The sequence below is a fragment of the Sminthopsis crassicaudata genome, chromosome 4 (assembly GCF_048593235.1).
Source record: "Sminthopsis crassicaudata isolate SCR6 chromosome 4, ASM4859323v1, whole genome shotgun sequence".
NCBI lineage: Eukaryota > Metazoa > Chordata > Mammalia > Dasyuromorphia > Dasyuridae > Sminthopsis > Sminthopsis crassicaudata.
Genome location: NC_133620.1, coordinates 141109321 through 141127582, shown reverse-complemented (window position 1 = coordinate 141127582; position 18262 = coordinate 141109321). Strand labels below are relative to the sequence as shown.

General features: G+C 34.2%; 1 protein-coding gene across 21 annotated transcripts in view; it reads right to left on the bottom strand.

Annotated features, from left to right (window-relative positions):
• The window catches only part of SYNE1 (spectrin repeat containing nuclear envelope protein 1), a 571419-nt gene that overhangs the window by 239013 nt on the left and 314144 nt on the right, over positions 1-18262 (bottom strand). For all 21 annotated transcript variants that reach the window (XM_074309511.1, XM_074309493.1, XM_074309505.1 and 18 more), the window contains 6 exons: positions 17242-17385; positions 16726-16881; positions 13556-13720; positions 9933-10105; positions 9485-9638; positions 802-945 (listed from right to left, as the gene is read on the bottom strand). In XM_074309511.1, the coding sequence (XP_074165612.1) occupies positions 802-945; positions 9485-9638; positions 9933-10105; positions 13556-13720; positions 16726-16881; positions 17242-17385 (936 nt within the window). The remainder of the gene's footprint in view (positions 1-801; positions 946-9484; positions 9639-9932; positions 10106-13555; positions 13721-16725; positions 16882-17241; positions 17386-18262) is intronic.

Genomic DNA, 18262 nt, shown 5'->3' with positions numbered 1-18262 from the left:
GGTTACTCATTATACTAACACAGTTCTCAACTAGTTGATGAACTTTAAAATTGGTCTTTCAAAAGTTCATCACTCTCTATTCAACTTGGTAATGAGCCTTTCTGAATTTGATCTGATCCCACCAGACACTTGACCAGTTCATTATTAAGATCTTATTCAAATCCACTTCATAATTGGGTAGGAACTGACAGGCCTTTTCTTCTGGTGTCAATATCAATAAATGACCATGGACAGTCAAGAAATGACCATGATTAGGTATTAAACATCGCTATCTTTGTGGAGAAGCACTAGAATAAATATTTTCACAATTATTATAACCTTGATGAAGCATTATGACAGCAAGACCTCTCTTCATTTCATGAATTTATCTAATTGGTTGTTTATGGCCATTTTTATTTTACGTTATATTACGTTTATATTATCATATTATAGTTCAATTAAGAGTATTAGCCCTGGAGTCAGAGGAGCTGGGTTTAATTATTAAGGCCATCATTTACTAATGTGTGTCTTTGGATACATTCTGAGCCTCAGTTTCCTCACCAAAAAAGATATTTTATTGAATTAGGGGACCCGCAAGGGCCATATCATCTTCAAATCTATAATATTATAATTTAGGCATTTTACCTTAATGTAGCTGATAAAGTATTTAGTTTACCTAATTGTAATGAAAATATTTAATATTAAATTGGCTTCTAACAGTTTAAGCACTAGTAAAAACAAAGTAACATTTATTTGTAAAGATAAAAAGTTCTAATTAATGCTTCCTTCTGCAGGATTGCTGTGGATTGCAATGGACAGTACCTTGGTCCTGTCTTTGATGGCTTTGTACCGTTCTTGGAGATCCTGAAGTTCTAATTGTGTCACGTAGTGTTCAGTCATTCCAGCACCCTTTACCTCAATTGTCTCTAGCAAGCTACTATGACTCAGTACTTCTTCATTCAATAACTGGAAAACACATGCAAAACAAACAAACCAAAAAAAAAAAAAAACCACAAATATGAAGGGATTAATCACATATACTGACATACTAAAATTTCAATTAAAATGTTTATTTGAAAAGCACATTTAATGAGTAAGTCAACAAATATTTCTTAAAATTCTGGTACTGTACTAGTGTAAGAAATACAAAAATGCCAAGATAAACAGAAGAGTTCATACTCTCTATAAAACCATGGGGAAATGATTCAATATTTGGAAAAACAGTAAGAAATGTAGGTAAAGTATAGGGTTTGAAATATGTATGATTAACAATACTGAGTGCTCTATTATACTGTATTATGCTGTGGTAACAAATTCCTTCACTAAACAATTCTGGGCTTCTAGAGCACTTATATATATTTCATGTGAGAAAGAATGAATATAGTATAAAGGATATGAGCTATGCTATTTTGGTAAACATGTAACAACTGGATCTCTGTGGGTGGGAATATAGAAAATTTTAAAATTTAATTTGCATTTTCTCCATCACCTTTTTTTAAATTTTATTTTATAATTATAACATTTTTTTGACAGTACATATGCATGGGTAATTTTTTACAACATTATCCCTTGCACTTACTTCTATTCAGATTTTTTCCCTTCCTCCCCCAACGCCCTCCCCCAGATGGCAAGCAGTCTTATATATGTTAAATATATTACAGTATATTCTAGATACAATATATGTGTGTAGAACCGAATTTTTTGTTGCACAGGAAGAATTGGATTCAGAAGGTAAAAATAACAGTTTACATTCATTTCCCAGTGTTCCTTTTCTGGATGTAGCTGGTTCTGTCCATCATTAATCAATTGGAATTGGATTAGCTCTTCTCTATGTTGAAGAAATCCACTTCTATCAGCATACATCCTCGTACAATATCATTGCTGAAGTGTATAATGATCTTCTGGTTCTGCTCGTTTCACTCAGCATCAGTTGATGTAAGTCTCTCCAAGCCTCTCTGTATTTCTCCCGTTGGTCATTTCTTATAGAACAATAATATTCCATAACATTCATATACCATAGTTTACCCAACCATTCTCCAATTGATGGACATCCATTCATCTTCCAGCTTCTAGCCACTATGAAAAGGGCTGCCACAAACATTTTGGCACATACAGGTCCCTTTCCCTTCTTTAGTAGTTCCTTGGGGTATAAGCCCAGTAGTAGTATGGCTGGGTCAAAGGGTATGCACATTTTGATAACTTTTTGGGTATAATTCCAGATTACTCTCCAGAATGGTTGGATTCTTTCACAACTCCACCAACAATGCATCAGTGTCCCAGTTTTCCCACAGCCCCTCCAACATTCATCGTTATTTGTTCCTGTCATCTTAGCCAATCTGACAGGTGTGTAATGATACCTCAGAGTTGTCTTAATTTGCATTTCTCTGATCAATAGTGATTTGGAACACTCTTTCATATGAGTGGAAATAGTTTTAATTTCATCATCTGAAAATTGTCTGTTCATATCCTTTGACCATTTATCAATTGGAGAATGGCTTGATTTCTTATAAATTAAAGTCAATTCTCTGTATATTTTGGAGATGAGGCCTTTATCAGAACCTTTAACTGTAAAAATGTTTTCCCAATTTGTTACTTCCCTTCTAATCTTGTTTGCATTAGTTTTGTTTGTGCAGAAACTTTTTAATTTGGTGTAATCAAAATGTTCTATTTTGTGATCAATAATGGTCTCTAGTTCTCCCTTGGACACAAACTCCTTCCTCCTCCACAAGTCTGAGAGGTAAACCATCCCATGTTCCTCCAATTTATTTATGATTTCGTTCTTTATGCCTAAATCTTGGACCCATTTTGATCTAATCTTAGTATGTGGTGTTAAATGTGGGTCCATGCCTAGTTTCTGCCATACTAATTTCCAGTTTTCCCAGCAGTTTTTGTCAAATAATGAATTCTTATCCCAAAATGTGGGATCTTTGGGTTTGTCAAAGATTAGATTGCTATTTTTATTCACTATCTTGCCCTGTGAACCTAACCTATGCCACTGATCAACCAGTCTATTTCTTAGCCAATACCAAATGGTTTTGGTGACTGTTGCTTTATAATATAGCTTTAAATCAGGTACACTTAGACCACCTTCCTCTGACTTTTTTTTCATTAGTTCCCTTGCAATTCTCGACCTTTTATTCTTCCATATGAATTTTGTTGTTATTTTTTCTAAGTCATTGAAATAGTTTCTTGGGAGTCTGATTGGTATAGCACTAAATAAATAGATTAGTTTGGGGAGTATTGTCATCTTTATTATATTCGCTCGGCCTATCCAAGAACACTGAATGTCTTTCCAATTATTTAAATCTGACTTTATTTTTGTGGCAAGTTTTTTGTAATTTTGCTCATATAATTCCTGACTCTCCTTTGGTAGATATATTCCCAAATATTTTATACTATCGACTGTTATTTTGAATGGAATTTCTCTTTGTATCTCTTGCTGTTGGATTGTGTTGGTAATGTATAAAAATCCTGAGGATTTATGTGGATTTATTTTGTATGCTGGGACTTTGCTAAAATTCTGAATTATTTCTAATAGCTTTTTAGCAGAGTCTTTGGGGTTCTCTAGGTATACCATCATGTCATCTGCGAAAAGTGACAATTTGATTTCTTCATTTCCTACTCTAATTCCTTGAATCTCTTTCTCGGCTCTTATTGCCGAGGCTAGAGTTTCTAGTACTATATTGAATAGTAATGGTGATAGTGGGCAACCTTGTTTCACTCCTGATCTTACAGGGAAAGGTTCTAGTTTATCACCATTACATATGATGTTTACTGAAGGTTTTATATATATGCTCCTTATTATTTTAAGGAATAGTCCATTTATTCCTATACTCTCAAGCGTTTTTAGTAGGAATGGATGTTGGATTTTATCAAATGCTTTTTCTGCATCTATTGAGATGATCATATGGTTTTTATTAATTTGATTATTAATATGGTCAATTATACTAATAGTTTTCCTAATATTAAACCAGCCCTGCATTCCTGGTATAAATCCCACTTGGTCATAGTGTATTATCCTGGGGATGATTTTCTGTAGTCTATTTGCTAATATCTTATTTAAGATTTTAGCATCAATATTCATTAAGGAAATTGGTCTATAGTTTTCTTTCTCAGTTTTCGATCTACCTGGTTTAGGTCTTCAATCCCTATTTTTTCAAATAGTTTACATAGCATTGGAGTTAGTTGTTCTTTAAATGTTTGGTAGAATTCACCTGTAAATCCATCTGGTCCTGGGGACTTTTTCTTAGGAAGTTGGTTAATAGCTTGGTCTATTTCTTTTTCTGAGATGGGACTATTTAGACTACTTACTTCTTCCTCTGTTAATCTGGGCAAGCTATATTTTTGAAGGTATTCTTCCATTTCATTTAAGTTATCGAATTTATCGGCATAAAGTTGAGCAAAGTAGCTCCTAACTATTGTTCTAATTTCCTCTTCATTAGTGGTGAGTTCACCCTTTTCATTTTCAAGACTATCAATTTGCTTTTTCTTTTTCCTTTTTTTAATCAGGTTTACTAAGGGTTTGTCTATTTTGTTGGTTTTTTCATAAAACCAACTCTTAGTTTTATTAATTAATTCAATAGTTTTTTTACTTTCAATTTTATTAATCTCACCTTTTATTTTTTGAATTTCAAGTTTTGTGTTTGTCTGAGGGTTTTTAATTTGTTCCTTTTCTAGCAATTTTAATTGTAAACCCAATTCGTTGGCCCTCTCTTTCTCTATTTTATGCAAGTAGGCCTGTAGAGATATAAAACTTCCCCTAATTACTGCTTTGGCTGTATCCCACACATTTTGGTATGATGTCTCATTATTGTCATTTTCTTGGGTGAAGTTATGAATTATGTCTATGATTTGCTGTTTTACCCAATCATTCTTTAGTATAAGATTATTTAGTTTCCAATTATTTTTTGGTCTATTTTCCCCTGGCTTTTTATTAAATGTTATTTTGATTGCATTGTGGTCTGAAAAGGATGCATTTACTATTTCTGCCTTACTGCATTTGATTTTGAGGTTTTTATGCCCTAGTATATGATCAATTTTTGTATAGGTTCCATGAACTGCTGAGAAGAAAGTATATTCCTTTCTGTCTCCATTTAGCTTTCGCCAAAGATCTATCATATCAAACTTTTCTAGTATTCTATTTACCTCTTTGACTTCTTTGTTATTTATTTTGTGGTTTGATTTATCTAATTCTGAGAGTGCAAGGTTGAGATCTCCCGCTATTATAGTTTTGCTATCTATTTCTTCTTGCAGCTCTCTTAATTTCTCTTTTAAGAATTTAGATGCTGCACCACTTGGTGCATACATGTTTAATATTGATAATGCTTCACTATTGATGCTTCCCTTTAGCAGGATATAATGCCCTTCCTTATCTCTTTTAATTAGATCAATTTTTGTTTTTGCTTGATCTGAGATGAGGATGGCTACTCCTGCTTTTTTGGTTTTGCCTGAAGCATAATAGATTCTGCTCCACCCTTTTACTTTTAGTTTGAATGTCTCATCCTGTTTCAGGTGTGTTTCCTGTAAACAACATATAGTAGGATTCTGACTTTTAATCCAGTCTGCTAACTGCTTCCTCTTTATGAGGCAGTTTGCCCCATTCACATTTATGGTTAGAAGGACTAATTCTATATTGCTTGCCATCCTATTAACCCCTGCTTATGCTTTTCCCCTTTCCTTCCCTTTTACCCTCTTATCCAGTATTAAACTGGTAAACACCACTTGCTTTTCACAGCCCTCCCTTTTTAGGATCCCTCCCCCACCTTAAAGATCCTCCCCTTATTTTACCCCTTTTCCTCGAAATTACTGTATTCCCTTCCCCTTAGCTTACTCCTTCCCTTTCACTTTTCAATGAAGTGGAAGAAGTTTCACCATAAATCGAATATGTCTATTGATACACGCTATGTTCATCTCCCTCCTTTCTTTCTCTCAGATATAATAGGTTACCTTTGCCTCTTCATGAGATGTAGTACCACCACTTTATACTTTTTTATGATATAATCTCCTTTCCACCTCTAGTTTCTAAGACAAATTGTACATATGTTCTTTACATATTTTTTTGACAGAAGTATAGTTCTCAAGATTTCTTTTTACCTTTTTTAGAAGTCTCTTGAGTTCTGTATTTGAAGATCAAACCTTTTATGTAGGTCTGGTTTTTTCATCAAAAATAGATGGAATTCATTTATTTCGTTAAATGTCCATCTTCTTCCCTGGAAAACGATGCTCATTCTTGCTGGGTAAGTTATTCTTGGCTGCATACCAAGTTCCTTAGCCTTTCGGAATATCATGTTCCAGGCCCTGCGTTCTTTTAATGTGGACGCTGCTAGATCCTGTGTTATCCTTATTGTGGATCCTCTATATCTGAATTGTTTTTTTCTAGCAGCTTCCAATATCTTTTCCTTTGTCTGATGGTTCTTGAACTTGGCCACTATATTTCTTGGCGTTTTGATTTTAGGGTCCCTTTCAGTAGGTGATCGATGAATTTTTTCAATGTCTATTTTACCCTCTGTTTCCAAAACGTCTGGGCAGTTCTCTTTGATAATTTCCTCGAAAATGGTGTCCAAGCTCTTTTTTTCCTCCCATTTTTCAGGGAGTCCGATTATTCTCAAATTGTCTCTCCTGGATCTGTTTTCCAGGTCTGTTGTCTTTCTGGTAAGGTACTTGACAGTCTTTTCAATTGTTTCATTTCTCTGGTTTTGCTTGACTCCCTCTTGGTTTCTCCTTGAGTCATTCATTTCTACTTGTTCCAGTCTAATTTTCAATGATGTATTTTCTTCACTCACTTTTTTTATATCTCTTTGTAATTGTCCAATTTAGTTTTTATCTTCTATGGAATTTTTTTCCATTTCATCCATTTTATTATTTAGAGAGCTGATTTCTTTTTCCAGCTCTCTAATCCTGTTTTCCTTGGAGTTGTTTACCTTTTCCAGCTCACTAATCCTGTTTTCCTTGGAGTTGTTTACCTTTTCCAGCTCACTAATCTTGTTTCTCAATGATTTGATTTCTTTATCCACTCTGTCTTTGAATGCATGAGATGACTTCTCCAGGCTCTCTTGCCAAGCTTCCCTTTCCTTTTCCCATTTCTCTTCCAGCTCTCTTGTGAGAGCCTTTTTGATTTCCTCTATGAGGTTCTTTTGTATTGAGGAGCAGCTTATATCCCTCCCAGGGGATACATCTGGGGACAGTCTGTTCCTAGTCTCCTCAGCATTTGAAGTCTGCTCCCTCTCCACACAGAAGCTGTCAATGGTTAGAGCCCTTTTGAATTTTTTGTTCATTTTGTCGGAGCAGGAATCAAAGAAAACAAACTGACAAGAGAAACAATTGGTCTGTTTTGCGGGGGATAGGGCTGGATGGTATTAATGGGCTTCCTCTACAGACTGGGGGTAGGACAGCAGAGAGCCACTAACAGAACAGCAATGACTGTACTGAGTCTGTGCTCTGAGGCTCTGAGAACGCACCGAGTCAGTCCAGGTGGGGGTTGGGGGTGGCCGGGCTCTGAGAGACGCTGGCTTTCTGGGGTTTTAATCTTCACCTCCGGTGTTTACACCCTCTCCACCGCTCCTGGCTTGCTGCCAAGTCGGAGCATCCACACTGGGGCAAAAGCCCTTTCACAGAAACGGCAGAGATCACACCCCTCCCCCTCCGGTCTGAGCTGTGTGAGCTGCCTGTCTTGCTCTGGCTGTCTGCCCTCAGTCTGCGCCCAGTCTGATTGACCCTCCCCCGAACAAACACAGACCTTTTCTGGCGACTTTCAAGGATGTCTTCTCTTGGTGATAATTTGTGGATTTCTTTCTGGGTCAAGCATTAAGTCAGAGGCTTGTCATGAAGTAAGTTCTGAGAGAAAACGAGGAGCTCAAGCAGCTGTCTGCCTCCATGCCGCCATCTTGGCCGGAAGTCGCCGACATTCTTTTCAATTGTTTCATTTCTCTGGTTTTGCTTGACTACCTCTTGGTTTCTCCTTGAGTCATTCATTTCTACTTGTTCCAGTCTAATTTTCAATGATGTATTTTCTTCACTCACTTTTTTTATATCTCTTTGTAATTGTCCAATTGAGTTTTTATCTTCTATGGAATTTTTTTCCATTTTATTTTTTAGAGAGCTGATTTCTTTTTCCAGTTCACTAATCCTGTTTTCCTTGGAGTTGTTTACCTTTTCCAGCTCACTAATCCTGTTTTCCTTGGAGTTGTTTAACTTTTCCAGCTCACTAATCCTGTTTTCCTTGGAGTTGTTTACTTTTCCAGCTCACTAATCTTGTTTCTCAATGATTTGATTTCTTTATCCACTCTGTCTTTGAATGCATGGGATGACTTCTCCAGGCTCTCTTGCCAAGCTTCCCTTTCCTTTTCCCATTTCTCTTCCAGCTCTCTTGTGAGAGCCTTTTTGATTTCCTCTATGAGGTTCTTTTGTATTGAGGAGCAGCTTATATCCCTCCCAGGGGATACATCTGGGGACAGTCTGTTCCTAGTCTCCTCAGCATTTGAAGTCTGCTCTCCATCACCTTTTAAAAGTCTAAACAATCAAAAACATTGAACCAACTCTTGTTTTATAGCATTTGCTTCTTTCTAAGGGTAAATACCCACACAGAAAATTTTAGAGTTGGCAATTTAGGATCTATAGGTGCTCTTTTCCACAAACCACTGAATATGATAGGGACAAGTAATTTGTTCATAAGATATATTCATACATATACATAGATATATGTTTTGTAAGTATGCATACATATATACAGGTATGTATATATAGATATATGCAAAAAAGAAGCCAAATGGTGCCTTTATAAAAACAAAATCTTTTAGTAGCATAGTCTTCATTATATCTCCACCGTTAAATATATCAGATTTTTCATTAGGATTCAGAAGTGTAAGTAAAATCTAAAAGGTAATTATTATCCTAAAAAAAAACAAAAAAAACTAGTGTCTTTTTTTTCCAACAGTAGTTTCATCATTAGAGAAAATTAATACCCTGAGAATATTAAATTTGAATATCACAGTAGAAAAATTAATATTGTGAAAATAATTTTATTACATTAAAAAGGATGATTATTATAAGAAAGGATAATGCCATAAAAATCTAATAGAGGGTAGATTTTTTTTTAAATCATAAAGAAATACCAAAAGTAGAGAAAGAAAACAAAGAAAAAGTAAAATAAAATACTTGAAAGATAAACATAAAATAACTTCTTTAGTTATTATGTGAAAGAAAACTTTTGCCTCTACAGGAGTATAAAAAGAAAACAGCATATGTTTTTATTTTGTGAAGAATCATTAAACTAAAAATGATTAAAGAAATATTTTTAATTTCTAAGTTTTCACTTTGTGGTTGTTTTACACTTGAAGTGTGAAAAAAAAAACCTAATTCTTATTAATAACACAGTATCCTAAAATCAAGTTTTCAAAACTCTAACCATTTCCCCAATTATCAACTTCACAATCATTTTAATATTTTAATAGGAATTATAATTATATTACAAAATGGTTTTAAGTTTTAAACTAAATTAGGCACAAACCTTTGCTTTCCCAAGGGCAGTTGTTTTATCTCGAAATTCTGCCCACTGCCTCTCACATTCATTTATACTAGCTTCTACATTGTCCATCCAATTGGAAAATTGTCGAACATCATCTTGATAACTTGTCCATTTGGACAGAGCTCCTTCCAATTGACTAAAATAAAATTTAAAAATAAAAATTCACATAAAAAGGCTAATAACTCTAAAACAATATTGGAATATGATAAACAGAAATATCAGGGGAGAAAATAAAGGAAGGACTGAAGGAAGGATGGAAGGAAGGAAGGAAGGAAAGGGAAAAGAGAGGGAGGAAGGAAGAAAGGGGAAAGAAATAAAAGGTTAAGAGGGAAGGAGGGAGGATAGATAGATAAAATATAAAGTCATAAGATTTTAATCCTAATGATTTTAGAATATAATTCTGATTTTTAAAAATCCTAGTTCCTCTTACCTTTTACAACGGATAGCAGTAGATAAAAGAGAAGCCCACATGTCTTTGACAGTTTGTAATTGTTGCTGAATAGCAGGAACACCTTCTGGAGAGGTATTTTGTAGAACAGACTCTCCTCGAGTCATTATCATTTTCATTTGAATCTCTTTTTCCTGCTTCACAGAAAGCAGTGCCTAAAAAGCAAAGGAACAATACTCTGGGTTGGGGGAAAGAAAAACTATTTTTTATATAGTATCAATTGTGTGCTAGTTATTTTACTAAGTATTTTAAAATTATATTTCATTTGATCCTGACAACCAGGAAACTGGGCCAGACATATAAGTCTTGCTTATAATTACCCAGTACCCAAATTGAACTCTGGTCTTCCTTATTCCAGACCCATAACTCTATTGATTTTACATCACTGTATCACCTTTTTCCCAGCAACTTATTATATGGCTTATAGAAAAGTCACTTGATAATTTCAGGTTCTCTATACCCTTGATCCTCCTCCTCAAAAAAAACCTCCAATAAACTCTAATTAGTAATACACATAAACTAACGCACATAACATTTTTTACAAGATATATGCATAGGTAATTTTTCAGCATTGACAACTGCAAAATCTTTTGTTCCAACTTTTCCCCGCTTTCCCCCACCCCTTCCCCCAGATGGCAGATTGATCAATACATGTTAAATATGTTAAAGTGTAAGTTAAATACAATATCACATAACTGATTTTTTAAAAATCAGAAAGGTTTGGTACATTCAGTTCAATTTTTTAAAATCAATCATTTCTACTTCAAGAATAATTAAATCTACAGGATTTAATTTAATTTAGAAAAGTAAATCATGGGAAACAAGATGGTGGAGTAGAGAGAGCAACTGAGTCAACATTTCCCCTCAAAATCATTTAAAAATAATCCAACAAATCAAATTCTGGAATAGCACAGTGAACAAATGGTCAGAGTGAGACAGTTTTTTCAGCCCAAGACAACTTAGGAGGCCAGAATAAAAGTCTGTGACACTGGAGCTGGACCACACTCAGCAATACCAGTAGTAGAGTTTAGACATGGGTGTAATAGCAGAAACAGTATCCAGAGATTGAGATGTTATAGGACAGGGAAGACCACTAGCACTTATAGCTTCATGAGAGAAAGGGATGTGTTTCCAAGTTCTAGACTACTAGAATTGGCCCAAAAGAAGATAATGGTCATGAAGCATCAAGAAACACTGAAACAAAGTCAAAAAAGAAAAAAAGAAAAGAAAATGTGAAATATCTCATCAGAAAATCCATTGACATAAAAATAGTTCAAGGCATGTATTGTATTTAATTTATAATTTAACACGTTTAACATGTATTAGTAAACCTGCCATCTGGGGGGAGGAAAGGAGGGGAAAAATTGGAGCAATTGTCAATGCTGTGAAATTGCCCATGAATATATCTGGTAAATAAAAACTATAAAAACTATAAAATAAAAATAAGGGAATTTTAAAAGGGAAATAAAATAGTTCAAGGAGACATAATTTAAGAATTATAGGACTTCCTGAAAGCCATAATCAGAAAAAAAGCCTAATCATCACATTTCAAGAAATTATAAAGGAAATTGGTCTAATATCTTAGTTACAGAGTGTAAAGTAAAAATTAAAGGAATCCACTCATTAGACCCCAAAATGATAATTCCCAGGAATATTATATCCTAATTCCAAAACTTCCAACTCTAGAAGAAAAAAAAGCTAGTAGCCAAAAAGAACCTACTCAAATATTATAGAATCACAGTCAGGATCACAAAAGATTCAGCAGCTTCTACATTAAAAGAGTGGAGGGTTTGGAATATATTATTTTAAAACACAAAAGAGTTAGGATTACAAATGAAAATAACTAATTACAAAAACTGGATCTAATACTTTGAGAAATAATGAATACTTAGTGAAAGAAAGGATTTTCAAGCATTTCTGGTGAAAAGACCAGAACTGAATAGAAAACATGACAAACGCAAGACTCAAGAGAAGCACAAAAAGTTAAACTTGATTAAGAAATCATAAAAAACTCTTAAGGTTAAAATGCTTACATTCCTATATGAGAATATAATATATCTCCTAAGCACTTTTTGATTATTAGGACAGTTAGAAGGAATTTACATTGACAAAGCATACAGATGTAAGCTAGAATATATTGGAATGCTCTAAAAAAAAAAGGAGTGAAAAAGAAAGATGCATTGAGAAAAGGGGTAAGAGAGAGCAAAATGGGAAAAATTATCTCACAGAAAAGAGGTATGCAAGGACGTACTTTAAGAAGAGGGAGAGTGCAGGTCAGTCTCACTCTCATCAGAATTAGTTCAATGAGAGAATATATTAATTAAGTGGCAAAGTAGATAGAGCTCTAGACCAGGAGTCAAGAAGTTTTACCTCGGTTTCCTCATATGTAAAATGAGCTAAAGAGGGGAATGGCTAACCACTCTATTATCTTTGCCAAGAAAACCTCAAATGAAGTCAAACATGACTGAAAAACAACTAAACAACAACAACTTTATCTTACCTATCACTGAAAAAGAAAGGGTAAGAGAAAGGGGATTTTAAAGTGATAATAATTACACAGGTTTTAGACCTTCTATGAATATTAACTATAAAAACTCTAAACATGAGTTCCTAATCCAGGAACCAAGTATATCCCAAAGTTGGAGCTAAATTATTATATTTTTGCTATAAAGAAATTTGTATCCAAAACTTGATTTTTACACTATTTTTCATTTTATTAAATATTTCCCAAGTAACATTTTAAGAAAATTTAACTTTCACCTTAAATATCAAGTTCTCAACATTTTTTGCACAATAATAACATCCTAATTTAGAATTCATACCAAGATAGGGAACGTGTCTAAAAGTCAGGTAAAAAATTAGGTCAATAAAGTTTGTGAAAGAAACAATTACTGAAAAATATAAATGTTTGTAAAATGTTTTATCAAAACATTTGTTTCAAATGCATATGGTTCTGTTTGGGGATTCTAATTGAGCTTCTAGTTCTAAATATTATTACAAATGTTTGCAGTGGATGATAAAATATATTGGGTTAAATAATATGTGAATGTTTGTAAATTCTTATGCTAGGCCACAGACACTGGGATCTCTAAGATCTCTTACTTTAGCCCTCAGTGTTCTTATAGGATAACATCATTAGACCTGGAAATAACTTAAGAGATAATATAGTCACAGGATCAAGGATCATGGACAAGCTCAGCATCCTAATTTTATGCTCAAGGAAATTGAGACTCAGAGAAATCAAACGACTTGCCTAAATTCACAGAAGGAGTAAGTTATAAGGATTAAATGAGATAATAATTGTAAAAAATAAGAATGATTTGAACTCGGGTCTTCCAATTCAGAAGCCACAGCTCTTTCCACTAAAATATACTCCTTTTACAGCTAGGAAGACCAAAGTCTCAGAAGGTTAAATAACTTCCCATGGTCACTTACTATATGGCATTAAACAACAGAGTTGGAATTTAAATTTCATTTTAATGTATTTTAACCTTTGATTTCAAATAAGACCAAATGTAAGCTACCCCAGAAAAATGGAGATAGAGAAATCTTTCTAGAGAAATAGATTCTTTCAACTCTGAAAGTGTCTGAGGAAGAATACTTACCTCCAGCTTTAACATTCTGCTGTCCAGGACACTTTTGTCAGAAGTTGGCTGACAGTAGGATTCCAGCATATGAACTGCATCCGCCATCCAGTCTTGTAACTCCTTAATACTAAGGGAGAACTGATTGTGTTCAGCTACAATCCTGTCCAACCGGGAAACTTTCTCCTAAAATTCACAGAAGATAGCTTAAATATTCAAGATGCACAAAAATAAGAATCTGAAAATATTTAAAAGAAAATTTTACGGGCTAAAAACAGAATAAAGATAATAATACAGGTAGAAGTTTATGGCCTTTGAGATATGATTTTATATTATGTCTACATTATACATTAAGTTAAATACCAAGAACTATTTGAAAAATAAATAAACTATTCTAATATAGTCTTAAGAACAACAATAAAAGAACTCAACTAACTTTATTAACAGCCTCCCTCCCACTTTTTATTTATAGTTTTGGACAATGTTAAAAAATTTTCATAATTAATAGGTACTATTCTGTTATTACCTATTGTTTATATCTGTATTTCATTTTGGTCTTTTTCTCAAAGTCTTATAGATGAATCTTAATTTGTGTGCATATTGTCAAATTCATGAAAGTCAAAGCCCTATAGCAATTCACTTAAAGGCAATGTAGTTACATTTTCATACTATGTAAATTAAGGATATAAATGTGATTATACTTATGGGACAGGAGAAAAGTTAGGTCATTTACTTGGAGTAGGGAACTTCCAAACTGGAAATCTCCTCTATCAATGCAAACTTACTATAGTTCTGCAAATTAGGGCCTTGGAGAATTATCTGGGACATTAAAGATTAAGAGATTTGTATAAGGTAGAATTGACAGCAGCCATCAAAGATAAGGATTATATGCTGCACTTCTCAGTCAAAAGCTCTTCAGCAACATTGTCCTTTCTACCTTGCTGCTTTTCACTTCACGTTATAAATAATAATTTATTTGTTCAACATGATACAGTAGGTAATGTGCATTTAAGAAGTATTTTTATGCCAAGATGAGCTGATTTGACATCCTGATTTATAAGCACATTATTAAATATATATATAGGATTTTCCTTTGTGATGTTCCTGTTTCATTATAATTTGAGAAGATCGGAAAACAACTTCCTTCAAACCTAATTCTGCAGTTATTACCCTAAGGACTTCCACCTGTTTCTACAAAGAAGATTTCAATACAGATGAGTCCATGAGTATGAGAAGTGTCTGACCTGAATATGACCAAACTGAAATACTGCAGCTGTTCAGAGCCAGTGCCATGGAGGTTAGCCAGGAGAGAAAAACCATAGGGCTATGAGCTGTCATGCCACATACAGTTCATTCTTTTTCGTTATATCACAGTCCCAGGTCACAGGTTTAAATGGCACTGGGATTACAATTTAATTCCAACAAAGCTAATTCAGACTTGAGATTCACAACCAAAGCATTAACAGCTATTAAATTCAGTGCTAGTTATTAGACAAGCCTTTGCTCTTATGCTAGAGCTATCTAATATGTCATGTAATTTTTACTTTAAAGCACTAAATGAATTATTATCTTGTCATTAACCACTTGGCAAACCCCCTACATCCTCTGTGTCATAATGGGATGCTTTAGGAAAACATATCTTTAAAACATTCTAGTTTTAAGCAGATAAAATTTGATGACAGTTTTGGATTAGGAAATTGAAAGGTTTTTGAAGTGACCTAAATGCTTTGCAATAATTAATTTAATGGAGTGGCAACATCATTATAATTTTAAAATATTATATAAATTTGAGTATCTATATAGTAGCTTCCACTATAGTAAGGAAGTTAGAGCAAAAACAGTTTTAAAAAATTTAATCTAATTTTATCTCCTTAAAACTAACAGCTTTAAAGTATGCTTTCCTAAAGTGATTTTTTAGACATATTGGGAGAGATAAGGAAGAAATAAAAATTTCCCCATATATTCATGAGTTGTACTTTTAAAACCAGAGTTTTCTTCCACAGAACTCACTATTATGCTAGAAAATTTTTATAATCAAGTAGCAGATTGTAAATATTTCCCAATGAACATTAAGTAGCCTGCTTGATTCGGAATCAGAAAGACCTGAATTCAAATCTGGCCTCAGACACCTACTAGCTGGGCAAATCACTTAAGTTCTACCACAATTTCCTCATCTGTAAAATAGGATTAATAATACCTCCTCCCCTAATCCAATTCCAATTGATTAATGATGGACAGAATCAGCTACATCCAGAAAAGGAACACTGGGAAATGAGTGTAAACTGTGAGCATTTTTTGTTTGTTTGTTTGTTTTTTTGTTTTTCTTCCCAGATTATTTTTACCTTCCTAATACAATTCTTCCTTTGCAACAACAACAACAACAAAATCCGGTTCTGCACATATATGTTGTACCTAGGATATACTATAACATATTTAATATGTATGGGAATGCCTGCCATCTAGGGGAGGGAGTGGAGGGAAGGAGGGGAAAAATTTGGAACAGAAGGGAGTACAAGGGATAATGTTGTAAAAAAAAAAAAAAAATTACCTAAGCTTATGTACTGTCAAAAAAAATGTTATAATTATAAAAAGTAATTAAAAAAAATTAGCTCCTCCCAGAGTTGATGTGAAGATTAAAGAAGATAATTTAAAAGGATTTACTACTGTGCCTTGCACATAGTAAGTTGTATATAAATGCTAGCTATTATTATTATTAGCATAACTACCACTGCTGCTCCTGCTAACTACTTACTACAACTTCATCCTCCATTACTATCACCACTACTACTAGTAGTAGTAATCTGTCTGCCTATGTTTTTTCATCTGTAAAATGGGGATAACAGCATCTTGTTCCCAAAGTTTCACAGTTCCTGACTCAAAATAAGAACTAAGTAAATGCTAGCTGTAATTATTCCATGAAGTGTCCCTTGTTCCTTGAAAGTATGCCATGATAAGGTGTTGTACCTGAAACAGCTGGTATACAAGGCAAGAAAATCACACTTAACAAGTCCTTTTCTCCACTCACCGGGCAGCATTGGGACACTGGATGGACCAGACACAGAGCACGACACAGCAGCAAGACAGGAGACCACATTCTAATCCTGATATATAAATATTCATCAAACATTATGCTTTTCATTCTAGTAACACTGACATACCCCACAAGAAGGCGCACATACCGCATTTATTACCTTTGTTAAATTGCTCAGTGCTAGGTACTGAGAAGACAGCTGAGACACTCTGTGCGTAAAGTTTTTGCTGGCAGCTTGTCCTCCCCACAGCTGCTGAGCTTTTTCTTTGAGCCTGGTGAGCTGAGGCTCATGGCAGTTTATTTCCTCTAGGACAGACTGTAAAGCACAAGCAAGTTTACTATTAAGGGGTTGGGGGGGCGGGGGAGGAAGCATGCCACAGACAGAGCTTTGGCCCAAATAGCAGAAATCAACACTAGCAAGCAACAAGTAAATCGTAGTACCCCTATAGTTTTTCTAGTTTACCTGGAATACACAGTAGGAAAGGGAAGAAAATAAATTGAAGAAATCCCCAGGGAAGTCAGAAAACATAAAATATTTTTGTGGAATTGAAAGGAATAAATTTATCCTAAGAACGATGAAACTGAAGCAGTAGACCTTCACTGGGCTCAGCATGCACTATGTATTCTTTGCAGTACCCTAAAGGGAAAAAAAAATTGGATCATAGGGTCTTGTCACCTGAAGCTTTTGCTGCTCTCTCCTCTTTGCTGGCAGATCATGTAATCTACTGCTGCTTTCTCGGACCATCTTCTCAGTTTTGTTCAGCCAGTTTTGCACTGGCTCTGCACTTACTTCAAAGTCCTTCATTTGGACCTTTAGGTTCTGCAAAGAGAGCAGTAGATGCCTGTAAATTTAGCCCTTCAAAACCTTTCTGTTTCCCTCTGCTTTGAGGAAAATGTCAAAATTCCTTGGCTTTCAAGGACCTTCACAATCCAGGTCCAAGTCAACTTTCCTTCTCTATGTTCTACTATTTAATACTAGGACATTCATGACCAAATACTCTGAGTTTGTTTGCCCACAATGATTCCCTCCAGATATAATATCTTCCTTCTCTCCATCTCCAAAATATCTTTCAAGGCCAATTACTAAGCTTATCTTCCTTATTATCCTCTCTCTAACCATGAAAGCTTATAATTTTGGAATCTTGGATTATATTATAATAGTAAACTTTTTCTTAATATTTCATTATAGAATCATGGGATATCAGCATAGATCTCTGAAGGATCATAGAGTCAAGTTCCCTCACTATCCAGAAGGGGAAAAAAATGGAAGCTCAGAGAATTTTAATTTTCCTAGTCACATAAGCAAGCTCCAACTGGATCTGGATTCAGAAACCACATTGCAGCCTCCCTCGGCCTATGCTCTTTCAGGTATATAATACTGCCTCCTTTATCAAATACTATGTAGTGTTATTAATTTTCTTTATTTAAATTAGTATTTGTTTTCCAAGGAGACTGTAAAATCAATGAGAGTTAACTTCCTTTATATCTAGTCAGTGTTTAGTGGATCTATGAATCTCTTATATTCTTCTTTACCCCCTCCCCAATATTTTACGTATTATAATATTGTACATATAGTAAATACTTGCTCAATAATTTTCATTGGGAATGATGTATACTACAAATTGATATTCTATTTTATAAAAATTTTTATTATTTTGATATCTATTCATCATAGGGGAGTTTCTTCAATCTTAGCT